Source organism: Musa acuminata, chromosome BXJ2-9 (genome assembly GCF_036884655.1).
Source record: "Musa acuminata AAA Group cultivar baxijiao chromosome BXJ2-9, Cavendish_Baxijiao_AAA, whole genome shotgun sequence".
NCBI lineage: Eukaryota > Viridiplantae > Streptophyta > Magnoliopsida > Zingiberales > Musaceae > Musa > Musa acuminata.
Genome location: NC_088346.1, coordinates 5,784,096 through 5,806,317, shown reverse-complemented (window position 1 = coordinate 5,806,317; position 22,222 = coordinate 5,784,096). Strand labels below are relative to the sequence as shown.

The following is a 22,222-nucleotide window of genomic DNA, read 5'->3' as shown; positions in this document are numbered from 1 at the left end:
TACGTATTGAGTTCTATGAACCAGAGGGTTGCGGTTGATCAGACGGTGCAGCAACGTTGACCGGATCGGCGGGACCACGTATTCCCCACGTGGCGTGATATAGATGAGTAGGATCAACGATGTGTGCTCCTCCTGAACTATCCTATCTGCGCGTACGAATCAACCGGCCTGGCCGATTTATTATTTTTTTCTTTTCATTTATCCAGAATCATATTTTCCCCGTTTATGGATCGTATTCCCTTTCGAATTTTCCGCATGGCGCTCCAAATATGGCAAGGCGAGGAGGCTATGCAGAAAATATAAAATGGGACAGCGATGTCAACAACCTCTGGTAATTTCGAGCGAAATCGTCCTCTATTATACGCCCAAAACTTTATGCGAGTTGAAACCGTTTGGCGCTTACCCCACCCTGTTTTACTTGGGTCCAAAAGACCATTCTGCTCTTACATCTTCGCCTTATTTCTCCTCGTAACCCTTCGCCGGATACCGTAAGGTCCTTCTCGCTTGTTCCCCCCGCGGTTACTCTCGCCCTCGAAACCCTAGCTGCTGTCTCGCTTCGAGCTTGCTCGCGACGGATGGCGACCGGGCGGCGCTTTTGAATCGTATCGAGGGGAGGAGCAGGGAATGGACGGCGGAGCGGCCGAGCCGATCGAGGAGGTCGGGGAGAGCTCGTCGCCTTCGAGGGGGGCCGGAGCTCAGGCGGCGTATGACATCAAGAACGAAATCTACGAGAGGCTTGTAGCGAGCGGGTACGAGGAGGCGCGGTCGAATCCCTACTTCAAGGAGCACTTCGATGCCCATTTCAACCGGTTGCCGGCTAGGTGATGTTCATAGGATCGTCGATCTCGGGTGCCTTTTCGGTTTTCTTAGGGTTCTGGGTGCGGAGTTGGTATGTTGCTTTGTGCTCGGGTGGATTGGTCACTTCTGATGTGTCTTAACCTTCGAATTATTTGAGCTTCCTGTAATTGGGTTTCGCAATTATTCGTGGTTATTTGTCCTTGATTCTCAGTAGATATCCAAAAGAATGGTGGTATTTCGTTACACACAATCAAGGGATTTTTTGGTCCTTTATATGGATTTATACTCCTTGCTTGTTCATAAATTGTGATTGATTTTGCACTTCTATGCAGCTACAAGCTGGACTTGGATGTTGAAAGAGCAGAAGATGTTCTGATACATAAAAAAATTCTGGAAGAAGCCAAGGACCCAGACAAGCGGCCAGTTTTCCATGTTCGTTTCCTGAAGGTACCCGTTCAAACGAAGTCTTCATTAGTTGTGTTCAGAAATTCTGATTAGAATGGTTGTGGTGTTACAGTTCTTGATATATGACCTATGCCTTAGGTACTTAATGTACTATAATGGCTATTTAGCTTTTGGTTATGCTTTACCTACAATTTAGCTCATTAGAAAATTTCAGTTTCTTTGGCTAAAAAGTTGTGTTAAGATCATAATGGCAGATCCCACATTTTGCAACTTAATATTGGAGTTTGTTACCGGGTAAGAACATTGAGATTTGGGAAAATTCTTGATGTCCCCTCTTCTGCTTCAGTTTTTCATGATGTATGATTGATAAGTATAATGTCTCCCCGAGTATTTTGTGATTTTAGACATATAAGACATAAATCAGTTGAAAGAATTGTTGAATGCTCTTGTAAGGTCTGCTCTTACTTATTACCTTTAGGCATCATTTCTAGTGGAGTCTCATCAAGGAAAAGAAAATTGAATTTATTTATGGTCCATAAAATTTTAGGGATCTTTTCTTGATTTTCTGCTTGCTCGATGCTGCATTACTGCAATAATAGCTTTCTGTTTGAACGATTATCACTTGAGGAGAGTGGGGAGGGTGAAATGTTTGATGGGTTTGGTTATATCTTGAAGCTAAGCTTATGAATATAAATTCTGCAAAGATATAAATCTAGGTAGGTATAAGTTACACTCTATTTGATATATAAGTTTTACTCTATTTGATATAAATTCACAAAGCATCAAATAAATTAACCTGATTTCTCAGGCTTCCCTCATGTACGATTTCTAAAGCTTTCATATTGAACTAGTAACAGAAAAATTATTTCTGACTGATACTGATAGGATCAATTATGTGATATACAACTGCTAGTCCATTCTACCAGTGGAGATTATCTTGATTAAAAGAGAACATATAACACAAAAAAGAGAGATATATAAGATAGATGGAGAAAGAGAGAATGGGAAGCTCAAAATTTCACTATAAATACTCAACTGCAAAATTGTTTCTCTGCGCATACCATACCCTTCAGTCTTATTGATGAGCTAAACAGATGATGATTGCAGACTCCTAGTCCTTTCCATACTCGAGAACTCTCATTGATGTAATCTACAATTATAGCTTATTAATCTTGCAAAGGGAATTTTTGCATCTACCAACTATTATAGGCTGCTTTTGGGGGTAAGATAGTTGTCTATTATGTTACTTGCAAATCTTGGAAGCACCTACTACTAGTGGCTGTTAATTTTATGGATCACATTGTATTTCTTTTTCAACTTAGGTGCTTCAAAAACACCTTACTATTTTATTATACATTGGGAAATTCCTTCCCTGACTATTTTTCTTTCCCTGTATGAGTTGAAATCATGTAAATGCAGTATTTAGGTTTAACATTTCCATCTAATATTTGATTTGACCATAAGTAGTGTCAAACTACAAGTTTTAGTTGCATCTTGTTCTTGGCTTCTCTATTTAGTTCCAACTTACTATGTCCTTTGTGTTCATTGTAAGTGCTTATTTGACTTGTCTATGCATTTATAAAATTTACTTACTTATGTGATTAGAAGTGGGGATTGTGGAATTAATTTTGAAACTTGCTCAAAGCTAGAGGAACAGAATTTGGACATGATAATGGACAGTGACGACACTGAAGACGAATCTGAGTTTGGAGATGCTCTTTCCGCAAGGTGTCTACCCAGTCTTAGTTTCCAAGGAATTTTTCAATTCAATGATATTGGTTACAAACTGCATGGTCATGAGCATGAATCTCAAGTTGCAATCAATGTGAATCCTATTGAAAACCCATTTGAACTTGTTTAAGGTTACTTGCTAATGATAAGCCATCTACTTGTGTTGTTCACCTTTAGACAGGTGAACTACACAAGTAGATGATCCTTGAATTTCCTCTTTGTGAATCAGATTTTGATCAACTTGCATAAACTCAATAAGTATTATTATGACTAAGTCATGTTCTAGCTGGAACTATGCTTTAATCATTTTTGCAAGTTTTGCTAGTTTTCCATGTCCTCAGTTTTTCGAGGTTTATCTAAATTTTACTTTGATATAGATCTATAAGTTATCAGCTACAATTTTACAATTAACAGTGAGTTTTATAGTTGATCTTGCATAAAGAGATAAAATAGCTAAGTGTCATATGGCTCAATCCTATATGCAAATTAAGTAGAGGATGAAGAATTAACTGGTTTATCTGTAGGACTGATGTATATTTATTTTTGAAGAATTCATGATGATGGTTCTCTTCTTGTGTCAATGCAAGGAATCAACAAATGAGTTCTGTTTATTTTCAGATGCATGCTAGGTGAACAGGATTGGATCTTCCCTATGTGTTAAAAAATGAGAATGGGTTAATATCCTTTTACATGCCAGCAAGAGATGCCCTTATCCTATTTTTATAGCTTATTGGAACTATATCAATGGATTTCTTGTATTCTTTTGGAATTTAATTGACCTCGACAAGAAGGAAACTTGAAGAGCTTCATTAGGTTACATGGAATAATTGGTACTTCTCTATGATAGCTATATATGTGTAAAAATTGCAGTTATGAAACTTGAGTGACTAGGGTTAAAGTCATGGAAACAACCTTATTGCTTGCAAGGGTCAGGTTGTACACTGACCCTCCCAGACTGCAATGGCAGGAGCCTCATGCATCCAATTGTCCATTTTAAGTGTGTAAAGTTGAAGTCATACACTAACTTTCATAGAATAGGAACTGACTATTTTGCACATCCAAATTTGCAGGCGTGATGTTACATGTGTCGTGGTTCATGAAATTATCTTTTCCACAATCGACAAACCAAAGCTACTTAGTGAGGTACTTGAGATGCATATTTATAAATTTTGTTCATTGGAGCTTAATGGAACATTTTTTTTCGTATTACATGCTTGAAGCATGCTTTTAGATTGGTAAATATGGCCAATCACTTTGGATAAGTAGCTAAGCAAATGATTACCTGCTTGGCCAACTATTTTATGTCATTAATATTCATTCATGTCTTAAGGCTAAGAACTTGTAAACTTATACATTTCTTTATGAAATTTGTTTGACAGTTGATGAAGCATTTATTCTTCTTGTTGATTCAGGATTTTATTGTAATAAAATCATATGATACTGTCATTTTATTACTTAAGATGGCAGGACTTGGTGGAGCGGTTATGTTTCACTGCCATCACGGGTTTGAACTCCGAATATGCAGGGGTTAAGTGTATGCACATTTGGTCCTCTTTAAAATCTGCAGTGGGTTGCGTTTGTTAAAAACTACTTGAGTACATTGCTTTATTCCCAAAATTATGTATTTGATGTGTGTGCTGTCGAACAGAATATAAGCTTAATGTTAGATTGTTTATCATATATATTTAAGAAAATTCTACGAAGTATCTTGCTTGAATTTCTGTTAGTGACTTCTATAAAAGAACTTAGTACTAGCAACTGTGTTTATGATATATTGTAGCAACTTACACAAGACAGGGAGATGCACTTGCCCCTTCTGAAAATTCTATCCATACAATGAGTTTTAACTTTCTAGGCAACCTCATATACAAGTGATATTGAGATATGATAAAAATAATAAAGTGAGTTAATTTAAGTGGAGAGCTAGGTCGAGCATTGGATAAGCAACTTTTTCCTCTCTTCCTAGTTAATAATAAAACTGTAGTAATGAGGTTTTTAATACTGGTCCAATATCAGTACCAACCTTGGGACAGGTTGGTGCCATACTGATACCCACCATTTTGGAATGTCAGAATGACTGAGTGTTGATTTGTATAGACTGGCTCACCTGGTATTATAATGAATCAATCGTTTCATCTTCTTTGATATTTGTAGAACTTTTTTTTGCTCTTCCTCTCTATTCGTATGACTTGTAATCAATCCTGCTATGGAAAAGATAAATGGAAGTAACTAAATACATAGAACTGCACACAACATCAGCATATACTCAAATGCCAAACATAAGTTCAATCATAAAACATCACAAACTTTGGTGTCAACAACATACATATCCTATTGTCCTAATACCAGGAGGAGTTTGCATTGTCTTGGAAGCTGCTTGTGATTGGAGGTCAACATTGTACGAGTCAAAAACATGTGATATTGCTCCTACCTTAGGAACTTATATGTATTATCTGCAATAGTTTGATAATCAATTTGGTAGACGATCTCTATTTTCATTATATCATATGGGTTTCTATCCCATAAAAGTGAATGGAGGTCTTGTGGTATATGTCATTTAAATGATGGCTATGTGGCCAATAGGATCCTCTGGCTCGAACAAATTGAGACCATGGGTTATTGTCATGCTTTGATCCATGCAACCCATGCCAGTAAGAAGGTAATTACAATTACAAACTTCTACCAGGCTGAATCTCGGCAATGCTCTTCCTTATGTGCTCAAGGTCATGATCTACTTTTTCATGCCCTTTTCCTTCCTCTCATAAACCTTTTTGGATTGTCTTGGGCAAATGATATTTACTCAAGGTCATGATCTTTGTCCTAATGCCATGTCTACATGGCCATCGTTATTGCATCTATTAACATCGTATCATTATTCCAAATCTTATGAAGATCAAGATTAGAAGCAGTTTCATCCATTGTCTTAGAGAAAATATTTATATGCTTCCAACTTAAGCAAAGCAAAGCTTGCCTTGAGACCTATTTTCCTTTGTTGGATGGACTCGAGGTGATGGTTGATGGTAGATCTTGCCACCCTAGGCACCAAGAGCTCACCTTTGATCTAATTTCTCGTTAAGAATTATACCCTACGATTGTTGCAAATAAAACAGGCAGTCTTTTGCCTTGCTCACTATCTTCTTTACCAATGGTATATTACTAATGTCCATCATTAGGTCAGTACGGTGTTGACATCTCCATTAATTGTTCACTGGCCCTAAAGTTTACTCTACTGTTTGGCACCTCTGGATCACATAGTAATCTTCCATCTATTTAGCATCATGGATATAGTTTGATGTATCAAGAAAGCTCCTCCTATCTTTAGCTCAGTTAAAACTATTATTGAACATGATGATTTAATTGAAAATTGGTAGCTGACTGGTTACTACAATATAGAGGTTTGTTTCTCACTTGAGGAAAATTACAGTGTGGATCCTATGACAGATTGCATCATCTAGCAATTACAAGTTTCTTTTTTTAATATATATTGCAGTTCGCAATCTGACTTTCATAAAAATGGTTGGAGAATCTGATTTATGTTCAATATCAAATGCATCTGAGGTTGCATTGACTGGAATGGGCAAAGATATGAAAACCCCCCAACAAGATCAATTTGATAGACTACTATTAGGATAATTTGGATTTGATGATACATTAAGTACATATGGCAGATAACCAGGATGATCCACTTGTTAATGATACAAGAGGTCCATCTTGTCCATGGAGGGTCGAGAAGATGAGACTGTTCGCTATTAAGAATAGAGCCTGATGTTGGGATGTGATCAGATTACTGACTGTCAGTCGTCCATTGCTGTCCTCAGTTATTATGCCATGTTGGTACATTGACGCCTTGGATGCTATTGCTGAGCAAGAAATGATTTCAATGACAAAACTTCTCCATTTGATTATGGTCTTTGTGAGGTCCTCAACGATGACAATGAGACAGATGATAGCATATTTGCAAATGATGGTGGCTGACATTATGGATCTTACGTTCCCAATAAACAGACACAGAGGTGGAGTGTGGAGAAAAAGAAACTTTTACATATACACAAGATGATGGTCATAGCCTCAGATCATCTACTATATTTATGGTTGTAAAGACAATGGTAAGTTGTTGATCTTGAGGAGATGAGAGATAGCTTGTGTAGGAGCTTATAAGTATGGATTTTATGGGCCATTGTATGATGTTGATGATTGGTCCCAGTTTATCATATCAGAGGGTTCATAGAGCTTATGCCACTAGTACAGTGCGGCAGTGCCAGTGGTGACAATTTTATTGCTCAACAGTCAACGTAGCTGTACTTTCCCCAGCCCCACTTTGCACTAGCCTAAGTTGAATCTCCATTCTGGCAGCTACCTTAGCTGTACTGTATAATCAGGAAACCATGTGTATAATCAGGAAACCGTGTGTTTTGTTATTTACCTTGTCAGTATCACACAGTGTACTAGAATCAAACGTAAAGAGAGTAATATCACACGTAAGTTCTTCACAATATAATATTGATCAACAACCGAGCTGGACCTACCTCCCACTCTACTGTCATGATTGTTTGGTGATGTTAGGTATTTACATGTATGCTTTTGACTTGGCCACACGTTTATAATTGTTTCAAGATTTCAACTATATAATTGTAATACATGCATAATGTGCCTACTCCAGCGATTTTATAAGTTTCTTGACGTATGGGTTTCAGAAGATCTTAGAAACATTTCAATCTTCTATTAATCATTTTAACTAGGCTCGGAACAGGAACCAGCTGGATTGAATCATATCAAATCACCATGAGGTTTGTAGCAGTACTGTACTGGCCTGGATGCCAACCATTATCAATATGAACACTGGGATTTTATTCCTTTTTCACCTGTATCGAAACCTTCCTCTTAAGCAATCCTCATTTTGCCATGTTTGGAATTGGCTGCAGAGCAATGAACTATTCATATGGAATTCATAATTTAGTCGTTTCTCCTGACTAACTTCTTGTGTATGAGAGCGTCTGAGCACATGCTTTTGACTGTGTGCCAGCCTGCCACTCACTACCTTGTAATTATAACCATTGATATTTGGTGCTAAAGATAGGTGCATCTTTTTCCTGTGAATTACCGGTTCATAAAAAAAATATACTTTCGAAGTTTTAGTACATTAGTTGATTTTTTTGGATACTATAATAGGTGTATATAGTTTTTTTCTTCATTAACCATCCAACGCATTCTAACTGCAACTTCATCTTTTTAGCTTTCCACATTGCTGTCTGAAATTGGACTCAATATCCGGGAGGCTCATGTCTTTTCAACAACAGATGGATATTCTTTGGATGTATTTGTTGTTGATGGATGGTCTGAAGAGGTAGGCTTTTATTGAAAATCCGTCTGTCAGATTCATATTTGTTTTTTTTTATGCCCAGACATGTCTTTGTATGGAAAGAAATTTTGAGAAGGCGACAATTTTTAAAGCTGACTGAAGGATAGCATACACCTGGACTAGACAGGGTCAGCCTACTCCGTGCATCTTGTAGCTGTGTAAACTAAACTGAAAGTGCTGCATCACGATGAACACTGGAAGCCACTTAGTTTGTCCATTTAATCCAATGCCTGTCCTGTTGTGATGGTGATAATTTTGGTCATCTTTGACTTTCTGTTGATGTGCTTTGACTATTGAGAAGATTTTGCGCTTTTTCATCTTACTAAAAGCACTTAATTTTGGCACTTAAAAATTGGCTGCCAGTTATGATATGAAACTCCTTTTGGAATCTTGTTTTGGATGATTTAGTAGTTTCTGCCAATTTGGCAAAATGTTAGTAAGATCTGTTGAATGAGGCCAATGTGATGGGTTGACTCCATCAAAACTTGTGAAAAATAAGCCTCTTCTAGAGGAGTGAATGATGATTAACTGTACAGTCCTCTGAAGATGACCTTTGTCTTATTTGTCTTCAAATCTTTGATGATGGTGTGATCCAATCCTAGCAAACCTAATATTCAGTTTGAACTTATCCAATACCGTCAATGATTTTCTCTTGCTAAGATGAAAAAAAGAGCTTCTATGATACTAACTAAACTACGTCTCTCTCTCTCTCTCTCTCTCTCTCTCTCTCTCTCTCTCTCTCTCTCTCTCTCTCTCTCCTTCTCTTGTTGTCTTGCTAAAATTATGCAATCCTTGTGCTTCGTAGCCATTGGACCAATGAACATTTCTCTGTTCTCTAGTTGGCAGCCATATCATTTTGACATATCTAGATAAATAAGTGGCATCATGATTCTTATTTCCTTTATTCTATGCTATTTTTCCCCTTTTTGTTTAGAATTGATGATTTTGCAATACTGTGCTCAGCAAACAGATGATTTGCACAAGGAGATTGAGACAGCACTTAATAGAAATGAGGTATATAGCTCCTTCCTTTTTTTAATTACTGTTACTATTGTCTTGTTTTCCATCAAATAAATAAATAAATTATTTTTGCTATATCTGTCATAGTTTTATTTCTTATAAAAACTTATATCAGGTGCTGGTACTTGCTTTCTGTTCTTTCCCTGATTAAATATGTTATCTAAGCTTTGAAGAACTGTTGCAATGTTTTTTTTTTAATTCTTAATTAGCTTACATCTTTTCTTTCTGAAAATCTACAGCATATATTGGGTCATCGGAGATATGTTGTGGTTTTAGATTGATAAAGTTTTGATGTTCTAATGTGGAAGTACTTTTATGCACTATATAAAGAAAAGGCTTGAAACTAGCTCTGATTTAGTGTACATTTGTCCTTGTTTATTTATGGCATGGTTTGTCCTCTCTTTCACTTGTGACTTCACTTGTTATAATGAAATGATCTTAAAGTGCGTACAAAAAATTAGAGACTTCCAGATATTAGAGAATTTATACTTTAATGTAACTATTGATAAAGCACCATCCATTTAAAGCTATGACCTGCTTTCACATCACCAGGTTGCTTCAAACAGATGAGAAAGTCCAATCTATGAGAAATTGAACAGCATTCTCTCACACTGTCAGTTCTCTTTCTTTAGAAGCGTCCTTCTGTGTCTCTCTCTCATTGGTTCCTTACAAAACTGTCCCTCCCCATTTCTCTCTCGTTCTTTCATCTAGGTTTCTCTTTTGTTTTCATCCTGCATATTTTTCCATGAGCATGTTTTTTATTTAGCTTTTGTGACCCTGAATACAATAAACAACATGTCATACAATATGCATGAATGACACATTGGCTGGTAATGGCTGCTACTGAACTGATGTCTTGTGCTGACCTGGAGCATGGTTAATACACCAATCCTACCAGATACGCAATGAAATTGATTGGCACAGAGTGTGCAACTGATAAGACAATCCTTGATGTGTTCTGTTTTCAAGATTCTTGGCTCCTTTTTCTTTTTTATTACAGAATTTTGAACTCCTTTGGGCCTTGGAGATGATGGAAGCTCTTTGCATCAAATGAATGGTCCTCCAACCTTGTCTTTTATTGTGCTAAGGGTTTATTGGAATCTTTATGTAACTGCTTTTTTGGTTGTATAACTGATTGATAAGGTATGTCTTGCTTTTGCAAATAAGATGTAGGTCCACTGAGGTTCTTGTCTATCATAAGTGTTGTTTGTCTACTAAGAATTTTGAGGTTTTGCTATAAGTTGACAATTATTTGGAAAACATTTTGTTGGTGTGTTCTTATGTGACAGTGATATCAAACCTGAAGTGGATAAATGATGTTTAATTATGGAATATATTCTGTGTTAGTTCCTAACAATTAAACTATGCTAGTTAAAGCATTATTTGCATTTCAGTGCCAACAAAAAAGAGCAAACTTTAGTCCTTGATGATAGGGTATATAACAGGATTATGATTGGAAAAATAGGTGTATAGCATTATTTGCATTGCTATAAGTTTATTGATTTTTAAATCTCTTTCTCTGGTCTTTGCTTCAGTGATAGCTTGTTATTTCTATGAAATTTAGTCCATGTCCATGTTTGTCCTTTAGATGCGCTAATAATCGTGGGTACTTGATAGCTATGCTTGCTTCTTTGAGGCTTCATCTTAATTTGTGGTGAGAACAGTTTTCATCTTGGTTTTTCCTTTTTGAGTTTTACAGGGTTCCTGGTCAGATTCATCTCATTCTTCAGATACAGAGAGGATGCTTGCTGTGCAGTTGAAAGCTGATGAGTGGGAAATTGACAGAAGATTGTTGAAAATGGGAGAGAAAATTACATCTGGATCCTGTGGAGAACTGTAAGTCAAATAACATACTGTATTTTTCTGAAGTTTATATGATGGGCCAGAAGTGCACTTGTATTGATATGTTATTACTATTATTATTTATTGTTACAGGTACCATGGCAGCTACTTGGATCAGGATGTTGCGATTAAAGCTATTAGATCTGATCATTTAAATGAACCTCTTCTCCTAGAGTTCCATCAGGAAGTGTCCATTTTAAAGTAAATGCTATATCTCTGCCCATGGAAATTTTATCATGTCCTGTAGTCTGGTAACATGCTACTGGGTGTAGCAACTTACCATTGCATTCTCTGATAGACAGTAATTCTATCACAACAATTAAATTGCTTTTTTTGGTTCTTCGCTATCCTTTGCTAATCCCACACATCACTTGATCTATTCTTCTAGTGCTCATTCTATATGCTGTTGTGATGCTTTCTTGGCCAAGGTTCTTATGATAATTGTGAATCTTTTCAGGAAAATCCAATATGAAAATGTTGTTCGTTTTATTGGTGCATGCACAAAGCCCTCACAGTTTTGCATAGTAACAGGTAATTGTCTATTGGTGTCAATTCAGTATTCTGAATGGTTAATCAGTATATATGGCCAGCACATCTCATGGGAGCTTGAGTATCTCATTACTGTAAATGATTGTTCTGTCTTTCAAGAAAAACCTGAAAGTGGAAGATTTTTTGCTATATTAACTTGCTCTTTTTTTCCGACTTTGCTATTTCTTGAAATAGGTATTGAATCATCCAGACTAATTTATCCTGGCCTATATATGATCTGTTCTCTCTAAGGACTTCCACTTCAGGAGTGTTTTCTTAAACTGTTATTCATTGACATTTCACCTTGTTACTTCTGTTTTTTTGCTTTAAGTTTTCACTTTTAAACAATATAAGGTTTTTTTTACATGTAACGTTTCTGTAATAAGAAAGTAAGAAGAATATAAAATGTTTAATTTCACGTCTAGTTGAATCAATATCATAAAACCATTGGTTGAACAAAGAATAATTCACAAGGTCAGTTTTTGATACTGGGATTGGCTAGGGACAGTATGACTAGGTTTGGCTAGATCAAATTTTTTCATAAAATTCTCACTTCCATGGGACCTACAACATTGACATGAAAAAAGATATAAAAATAATGAACAAAAATGGGGAACTGTTTGTCTAAAAACAGACATCGCATATCTAGTATCATATCATACAAAGGAATTGCTTTTGTAAAGCACTATTATGTATATGCCATGACAAAGATTAGCGACAAATTTCATTGTAGCCCTGGTTTGTAGCCACTATGGGTGTTTAAATTGAACGGAACCGAACCATATCTGAATTGTACCGTTCCAAACTAGTTTCGTCCGAATCAGTTCATGAATAATTCGATTTTGAAGGCTATAAATGGTTCTAGTTTGTGGTGGTATTCTTCTTTGGTTTGATTAACCGGTTCAAACCGAATCGAACCAATTTTAATTTAAAAAATACCAACTCAACCCAAAGGCCCCAAAACCCTAAATCCCTTCCTAGACTTGGTGAGTTCACTGCTCTTCCTTCGTCTCTGTGGCTCTTCCTCCTTGTCCCTTTCTTAGTCTTGCTCTCTCGTATCAGGTATGAACCCTATTTTTTTATCATCATTTTTGTTAACAATCCTTTTGTTGATTTGTATGCATCACTGCATATCCTCATCATCAACAAAAAAGGATTGCATATGTAGTCATTATTCCTTTATGACATCTTTCAGTAAAAAAAATAAAAAACCACTTGTGCATATGTTCAATTGTTTAGAATGTTTAGAATGATATTTGTGGTATAAACTTTATGAGAATGTAAGTCCAATTGGATCAAAATTCTAGTTTGGTTCAATTAAACTGAACTAGTTCATTGAACCAAACCAATTCATTTGTTTATATATATATAATTATTTAAAACAAAAAATTGGATTACTGGTTAACCAAACCAGATTAATCAGTTTTGAACCAGTTCAGTTTGGTAGGTCCAAAATGGTTATGGTTCAAAGTACCTTGCTTTAACCGAACCAAACTGTTTTTTCAATTTGGTTTGGTTTGACCCTTATTAATGGTTTGGTTCAAACATCTTTGAACACCCCTAGTAGCCACTATGCGAGTGAAATATTAGGTAATGCAAAAGAAAATAAAAAAAAAACTTTAATCAAATAGAAAGCTCATGGAATTTGAGGTCAGTCACGAGTTTTGTCATCTCCCTTTTTCATTCTGGTATTTCTGTTATAGAAGCACAATCACTAGGGTTAGTCATATAGAAATGCCCTTTGCCCTATTAGTTCCTCAGGGTATATTTCTGTAACTGAAATGTAAACAGTGTAGGTTATGTTGCTAAAACATATCATTGTCTATAATAATTAATTGTATTCAAATGCAGAAGTTCATCGATTTCTTGATTGTGGATTCATTTTTGCACACTTTCTGGTCATCTTCAAAAGGCTGCATCTAGCAGATCAGTAAACTTAAGAAACTTCCTTAATTATTATGAGTTTGTTTTATCTTGGAGTATCCGTTAATGAGCCATTGTTAGAAGTTTGTTCTCATTCTCATGTTTCTTTCATTTTAGCAGAACTACTTTCAGTGTCTTATTTTTATGCTTATTCTCTTTGTATTTTGCGTTGTGCTTATACTGTTGCATATTGAATTTTTGTTTCAGAGTACATGCATGGAGGAAACCTGTATGACTATTTGCATAAGCATCATAACATCCTTGAGCTCTCTATGTTGCTGAGGTTTGCGATTGATGTTTGCAAGGGAATGGACTATTTACATCAAAATGACATTATTCATAGAGATCTAAAGACAGCCAACCTCCTTATGGATAGCAATCTTGTATGTACTCAGCTCTTTGTGCTATAATTTCCCAGAATATGGTCTTCATTCTGGTCAATTGTAATTTTTCACAATTGTCTAAATGTGTTTCCCTTATATGAATTCAGTCTTTGATCAAGTTTAACAGTGTTGGTAGATATCTAATCTTTGCAATAAATAATTTGTGGCAACAACTGTAAGTGCCATTTGTCTGCACATTGTGTTGAACAATCAGCTCTGGTATTACACCAAAAGGATGGTACTGTCAAGTGTGAACAAGGTTCTTATCAATGCAAAGTCTAGGGAGGGTTGATATACATGATATGAGATATCTAAGAAGTTTGTTTCTTTGGTAGGTTAATAAAGAACAGAAACAAGTAAACCAGCATAGGAAATATGTGAGGAATACTGGAGCTAATATGACAAACATTATTCAACAGACCTAAACCATTAAATTCGGTACTGTTATTGCTGATATATGATCTTGGATTCAGATTCGTTTAGGTTAAACCTTCGGAAAAAGCTGTTTAACAGGCAAATATATATATATATATATATATATATATATATATATATATATCATTTTATCTTTTACTTTTAATGTTGAGGGTACACACACACACACACACACAAATATATATATATATATATATATATATATATATAATTTTATCTTTTACTTTTAATGTTGAGGGTAGGCCTTGGTACAACGGTAAGATTGCTCTATGACCTAGGAGACCAGGGTTTGAGTCATGGAAACAACCTCTTTAAGTATTTAAAGTAAGACTGTATATATTGATTCTCCCTATATCTCATTTTCGTAGGAGCCTCGTGCACTAGGTATGCCCTTTTAGTAGGTTCTTGTGTGCCTGACAACTGCACTTCTTGTATAAGAAATTTAATATTACTTTATGGCCTTTGTTTTTAAGTCTTAATTTTAATGATTTCATTAAGGGTTTCAGAAGGCATATTGTCTCTATGTTGTATCCTGCAAGTGATTTAGTCCTTGGATTTGTAAAGAGCATAAATACAGAGTACACTGGTCTTCTAAAATCTAGACAGGTCTCAAGTTGTGAGATCATGTTGGTTAGATCATAGATGAACCAATAAATCGTTGGAATAACTAAAGGGACTTTATTACAAATTGTAGAAATGGATTTGCTGTTTCTTAGTTTGACTAGTGATATTAGTAGAACTTAATGATGGACAAAAGTCCATGTGTCTTACTCCATGACGTTAAAATCTAAGGCTGCTTATTATTTTTCATGCTGCATTTTCTCAGAGAGCTGTGATGCTTCTTTTATTTAACTTAGTTGTAATGCTAATGCTTAATGATATATCTGCTTTTTCTCCATTCACATGTAGGCAAATAAAAGGTTACTTTCCTTTTTTGTCTGTACTCCAGTTTTCTTTGTTCTTTAATTCTCAGCAATCAAAATAGAACCTTATTTCATGGCTAAAAAAAATTTCAGTTACATTTAAAAAATGAAAATCTAATTATTTGAAATCTATTATTCCTTTCCGCAATATGTTCATGTTGGTGTTCATGCGGCAAGCACATGTTCACAAACATGTGATGCTTTCTTTGACCAACAGGTGCTATGAAGTAGTCCTTTTATTCATTAAAATTTCTTTCTACCTATTGGTCATTTAGGTTGTGAAAGTGGCAGACTTTGGTGTTGCTCGAATTCTGAATCAAGGAGGAATTATGACAGCAGAAACTGGAACATATAGATGGATGGCACCTGAGGTGTGTCTTTAGTCTTTTTCTGCCTAAACTTAGATTGTGTAATGGAAAATATCATAATTTCAAAGATGATATGCATTCAAGAACTAGATGTTTGATTTTCTGATTCTTCAGATTTTATGTATCATGACCACAACAACAACATCAAGTCATAATGTTCCAACTAATTTTGGTTACGTAATAATGTTCTCATCTCTATCAGGGTGTAATAATGTTCCGACTAATTTTGAGTACGCAATTTTCTAATTCTTCTGATATGCTTTACAACTTGTTGCAATAAAAAGAATTCATCAAGTCATAACATTCATATTATTTTAGAACTTGTTTTATCCTCTATTGGGGCTAGATCTAATGATTCATAAGTGAAAAATTTTGTTTCTATGTTATGTAATAAGTCTGTACATCCATCTCAGTATTCTCATCTCTTACATATTCCTTGCATGGCACTATTAGAATTATACTTCGAAATTTTTTCTCTTAGTGTCACTAAAATTCCATTCATGCCCAGTCTCAGTGCTATTCAATACACAACTTTTAATTTATAAACATTCATCTGCATAATCATAATTTTCATTTATCATGGTTACCAATTTTGGGTCTGCAAGTATTCCGGAACAAGACTTTCGGTTATGGTTGGATGTGGGTGGATAACTAATGATGCAATCACTTCTCACCATTCGCTTTTTCTATCATATGCTGCTACAAGTTCTGCTTTTACATTTGAATTTGTGAAATAGAAGAACTAGGAGAAACTAGAACTTCTAAATATGATAGCGAATAAATGTCCAATTGCACTATTTACACATTGGCCTAGAAATAAGTGCAAACATTGATTTCGTTTCTCATGGTGGTTCTTCAATAAATTAAGCATTTTTTTAGCATCATTCTTCATTCTCTCTCTCTCTCACTCAGACTCTCTCTCTCACACACACACTGGGTGCCCATCTCATCGGTCCCAAAAGCTCAGGAAGAATGAAGATGGAACTTAGAAGAACAATGTAAAAAAATGAACAACAATTCCATTTACCTAAAATTTTAATGCCAATTTTATTGTTATTTATGTAATATATATCAGGTGATAGTGGTTCTGAAACATATAGTGTCTATGGAGAATCCTTTAAAGATGAATGTGGCGGGCATTGCAATTGTTGTCCTTTGATTTTCATAATTAAATGGAATTTATTTTGAAGGATGTCATATAAGGAAGAATGCGATTAATTATGTGGAGACTGAAGATTATTTAACATTAAAAAAACAAAGGTATTTGGTAATATAAAAACTTAAAAAGAGGGGAAATTGCATATTGTACTTCATATATCAGAGTATATAAGCCTGTCTTGTGTCATAGAAGTAATGGAGATAATAAACTTTCATAGTGATTGAGATCTGGAATATTATATATGTTCCCCTTTTCAGGTCAAAAATGGCTGTTATACATGTCAGCATTTTGCTTTTCTAAAATATGCATAGTTCTCTTATTTCTTCCTGTTGTACTACTTCAAATATTTGGTCCATATTCTTTTGTGATTCATATATTTCTCTATGTATCTCTCTAGGTCATAAATCATCAACCATATGATCAGAAAGCAGATGTATTCAGTTTTGCGATCGTGCTCTGGGAGCTCGCAACATCAAAGGTGCACTAAAGTTTTCCCAGTTAAACTTACTTCTTAGGCAACGTCAATCGAGGGTCATACCATCTGATTTATTGAGGTATTGTTATAATTGTGTTGATGTACAGATCCCATATGAGTCCATGTCGCCTCTGCAAGCTGCCCTAGGAGTGAGGCAGGTCTGTATTTTAATAAATAAAACCAGATTAACTCATGTGATTTATCTAGGAATAAGTGGTTTTTGTCATGCAAGTAATATTGAATTATTGAAAATTTGGCAATGTGTCCTGTATTCTTGAATTGGATACCAAAAATTATGCCCGATATGTCTTAATATTGGGGTTGTCACATACCAAATTTATCATCTATGGGTTTAGCATCATTAGTAATGACAATTAAAATTGACCCATTTGTCTTTTAGAGAAGAGTATTCATATACTCAAACACTATAAAAAATGAAACATGGACTAAGGGAGATTTGTTGCCAACCAGGTCAGGACTATTTGGCTGAAGCTCATGTGTTTTCTTGGTTGAAGCTCTCATGGACTTGTATTTTCTTCAGAATCAGAACATAATCCCTTTATGGCAAGCAAATTTTCTAGTATCCATAGGTCATCAATCTTTTGCCAAATGAGATATATTAAATGTCCAAAGCCAATTTGCAAGTCCATATCCATGCAACATCAATATAATCTCTCCCTTTTTTCTGTAATAAATTTCTGTAATTGTTTTGAAGCGCCCATATGTTTTACATGGTTTAAAAAATTATTTAGAAGTTGGTATTGGACAACGTAAATATGCTGTTGATTGCGGGTGTTCTGTCATGTAGAAGCTTATATCGTGTTTACTTCCAATATCAGGGGCTTCGTCCTGTGCTTCCCCAGAAAACACATCCTACATTGCTGGACTTGATGCAGAGATGCTGGGAGGCAAATCCTGCTAAACGGCCTACATTCTCAGAAATTACTGTTGAACTTGAGGAACTTCTCCAACAGGTTCAGGTACCTCAACATTGATAATATATGTAAAAAGGCCAATTACCACATCCATAGACGATACAAAAGGCTTCCTTTAATATGTAAACATCAGATTCTACTTCATTATATATGTGGACAAGTCAGATAACTCTTTTATCATACCCCGCTAAAGCAGGAACCTAGAGCAATCAAACACTCAGGAAAACATGCCTCAAAAGGATCTGAGCAACAAGTCTTCCTGGAAAATTGATGGTACTGACAACAATTAATGGGTCCATAGCCACAGAAATCAGTTCTGTAGAATGATTCAGTAGTAACTCTCTTTGAACATCTTGTCTTTGCTTTGTCGACGTTCTAGGTTTGTATTGGAAAGGCAGGTCAAGCCCTAATTTATGTCCTTCTAGTTAACAGATGCTGTTGGCCACTGTGGATATTCCTCTACATCTCCATCCGAACCAAGAGGTAATTAATCCATGGAGCAACAAGGGCAAAGGCTGTGTTCCTTTTGTAGAGGATTGTAAATGGGTGGTTCAGCTACCCAATTTATGTGATTTGCATTAACAGAACTGCCGTGGTAACGGTTAGGGATTCGGCCTTCGTTTTGTTTCGAGAAGGCCAAAGTAATCTTGCATGGTCAATGTGCTATTGTTCTGTTTTAACAGGCGATCTACTTTGGCCTTTCATTTTAATCACTGGTGGATAGTCCAACAATGAGGAAAGATGTACTTTCCCGGAAAATTCAGGTGCGCACTAAAATTAACGCCGGCGTGAGGCTGCTCTCCTGTCCGTCAGAAGCGGAGCAACGTGGTCACACAAATGTTTGCCGGGGTGTTTATGATCTTGACTCGGATTGTATGGGTTGATTATAGAAGGCTTGCATGGAGATCTTTTACACACTACTAAAGCCGACGGCAGTTACTAACTCTCGTGCTACTTCAGCCAACGGAGCAGAGGTATCAATGTTGGTCCTAAATGGCTCAGGTATACGACTACTGATGAAGGTCAGAATGCTGTCTACCGGTCTCTCTCTCCACCGGGCAGAAGATTCAACCTCCCTTATTTGGTAGATCTCCAACAAAGGGTTGGTGAAGGTGGCAGGGTGATTTGAGAAGGTCAATTCCTAGTTGTATTAAGAATTCGATGTTTATTTCTCCTAGGCAAAGGGAATGGAAATTTCTATACTTGAGAAGGTCAACTTTTGGTTGTTGCCGGTCCGAGAGAGTATATATATGACATTAGAGTGCGATTTCTATACAGTAAGTACTATTCCGGGTTTCACCACAATATGAAAATCAAAATAGATGTTAAATGAATAGAAAAATAATGAAAGAATATAGATAAATATAAGTAGACAGAGAGAAATGCATAGAAGGAAAATATGGAATAATTGGAGATGTTTATCGTTCATGAGAGTAAACTTGCAAGAGCGTATTGATACGGGTCATGACACGTGGACAGCTATCATCGTGTCCTCCTCATCTGTCCAACACTTACAACATCTTATTGTTAGTTGACATGTGATTACTGCAGTCGATGCTTCGCCCCCTCTCTGTCGGCGTGGCACATAGGGGGCAGAACGTATAAAACAGGAAGCATGACACCAAGGAGGGTAACTTAATCGACCACGTGGCATCAATGAAAGGCTGAACTGATACACCATTACTCGTATGCCTCCGGACTTAGTGCATGACTTCATAGTCCCATTTATGACTAAACGATGTGCATAATTATTCATATATTAATCATAATTTTTACCTGACTATCGCGTTCCACACTATATATAGGACCACAATTATGCTGTTAGACATCTTATTCTCTTGGATTAATTATCCTCTAAAACTCAACACTGGATGAAATCCTTCGAACCTAAACTAACTTAATCGAAAGGGATCTTATCGGGTTAATACCCCCGATGTAGTTCTGGTAAGATTTTGACAAAACATTTCACTCTCCTGACATCATCTTAACATAAGACACTCTAATACCCAATCATATTAGACAATCAAAATTTGATAGTTACCAGTTAAATATATCCTCTTAAATATTATTACTAAGAATATTAGCAGGCTAATTATAAAATTTCTTATGTAGTTAGACTGATTTAGAATCTCGATTTTTAAACTTAAAAATTTATATTGAAATTTCTATAGTTACGAAAAGTTAAACATATAGTTCTATTTATTTTAATGCTAATGATTTTATCGACGAAAGCACGAAAACAATAGACAAAAAAGTAATTTTAACATCCGAATTATGTTTTCGATGATGACGAATGATAAAAGTAATTATGCTTTCGAGGGCGACGTAGATGCGGATGCTCTGCATATGCATTGGTGCCACTCGACAACTATGTAGGCATCAATGCAGCAGAGCGACGAAAAAGCGATGGTCTATAGCGAGCTGGACGCAACCTTCTTTTATTGGGCTTACGATGCATCCGCCCATAGCATCAACGATGGTCTATAGCGAGCTGGACGCAACCTTCTTTTATTGGGCTTACGATGCATCCGCCCATAGCATCAACTTTCTCATGGCTCACTATGTCCACTAGGTAACTTGTGCAGCTTACCATTCCCCTAACGCTAGCTCCTGTGTCTCTAGCGCAGGTCCGTGACGAGTCCACCCCCTTTGCACTTTTTACGATTTCGATCCTATTATCCTCCATTTGCACTTTATGGCCTCTTCGTCCTCTAGCTATTGTCTCTTCACCTCCAAGTCCATAGCGATGCCTTAAGCGAAGAACCTCACAAATCCTCGACGAACGAGCACAAAACGACGATGCAAGATGATTGAGGAGAGGATAGAGGCTGTCTTGCTTAGTTGGAGCCGAAGGATGGAGTTACGGAACGACGTCGATGCAATTGCCGAACGACCCTTTCGTTGCTTTGCATTTGTATCAACATTGCTCGAAAGTATTGCTCGACATCTACATCAATGCTGACAAAAACGTCGAGCGCCAACATCTACATCAACCTCTTCTTTCTCCCTTTGTCTTACTCTCGTCGTTGTTCTCCTTGCTCATCCACAACAACCAACTATGACCTGCCAATGATGATGTCATTCACCATTATCAAAAATAAAACTAAAACGTTAAAATTATTTTTTTATCTATCATTTTCATGCTTTCATCAATAAAACAAATAACAAAATAACACTAAGATAAATGAAGTTAGATGTTTCACTTTTATAATTATAATAATTTCAATATAAATTTTTTAAGCTTAAGAACCGAAATGCTAATGAGATAGGAATAAACGTTTTAAAAACTTATAAAACAGTTTATATTTAAATAGAAAATATATAACAACCCAGAAATCAGCAAATATAGCATTTGTCATGTTTACCTGCAACCAAACAAAAATTCCTCACTGGAAAGGCAGTTGTACATAGCTTTATGTCAGGCCTGCATCGCTAGACAATGTAGATTAACAGTTTCATTTACCAAATTAATCAGCTACCATAAAATCAGTCATCAAAGCTAACAGCACCCAGCTACATAATATGGCAGCAACATCAGAAAACAACCATTCCATTATACACTCTTCACCACCAGCTGAAAGTGCTATACAGGATGATCAATCAACATAATTACTTGGACATTAAATACAGTTTTTTAAGCTGTAAACTGAAATACATACTTTAAGTAAACTTAAAAGAAATTGGATAAGGCAAATGAAACATGTGTTTCAAAGGTTTATTCAGGGTGATGCATCATTCAAGAATGACAGGCTAATATCAATTACCTCCGCACCTTCAGCTCTCCTACCCAGGGTGATACATGAGAAACTGGTCACAACCATGCCAGTTGAATCAGGATCCAAGATAGCAAGCATACTAGCATGGTAGAATTGAGGATGCAGTCGCTGAAGTCATCACAGAAATTAGCAAATCTAGAAGAATATTTGATGTGACTACAA

General features: G+C 36.0%; 1 protein-coding gene across 3 annotated transcripts; it reads left to right on the top strand.

Annotated features, from left to right (window-relative positions):
• Window positions 1–380: 380 nt before the first annotated feature.
• On the top strand, window positions 381–19,500 carry LOC135622798 (serine/threonine-protein kinase STY46-like). Of its 3 annotated transcripts, XM_065124985.1 has the most exons (15): window positions 381–821; window positions 1,131–1,245; window positions 2,849–2,931; window positions 4,005–4,077; window positions 8,168–8,278; window positions 9,257–9,307; window positions 11,013–11,149; window positions 11,249–11,356; window positions 11,613–11,686; window positions 13,814–13,989; window positions 15,623–15,718; window positions 17,272–17,352; window positions 17,457–17,507; window positions 18,189–18,329; window positions 18,481–19,500. In XM_065124985.1, the coding sequence occupies exons 1-15, from the start codon at window positions 625–627 to the stop codon at window positions 18,553–18,555; spliced, it is 1,569 nt and encodes a 522-aa protein (XP_064981057.1). In that variant the 5' UTR covers window positions 381–624; the 3' UTR covers window positions 18,556–19,500. The 3 variants fall into 3 exon arrangements, with proteins under 3 accessions (XP_064981057.1, XP_064981059.1, XP_064981058.1); XM_065124987.1 differs by lacking the exon at window positions 381–821 and having other exon boundaries at window positions 2,853–2,931; XM_065124986.1 differs by lacking the exon at window positions 381–821 and having other exon boundaries at window positions 2,809–2,931.
• Window positions 19,501–22,222: the final 2,722 nt, after the last annotated feature.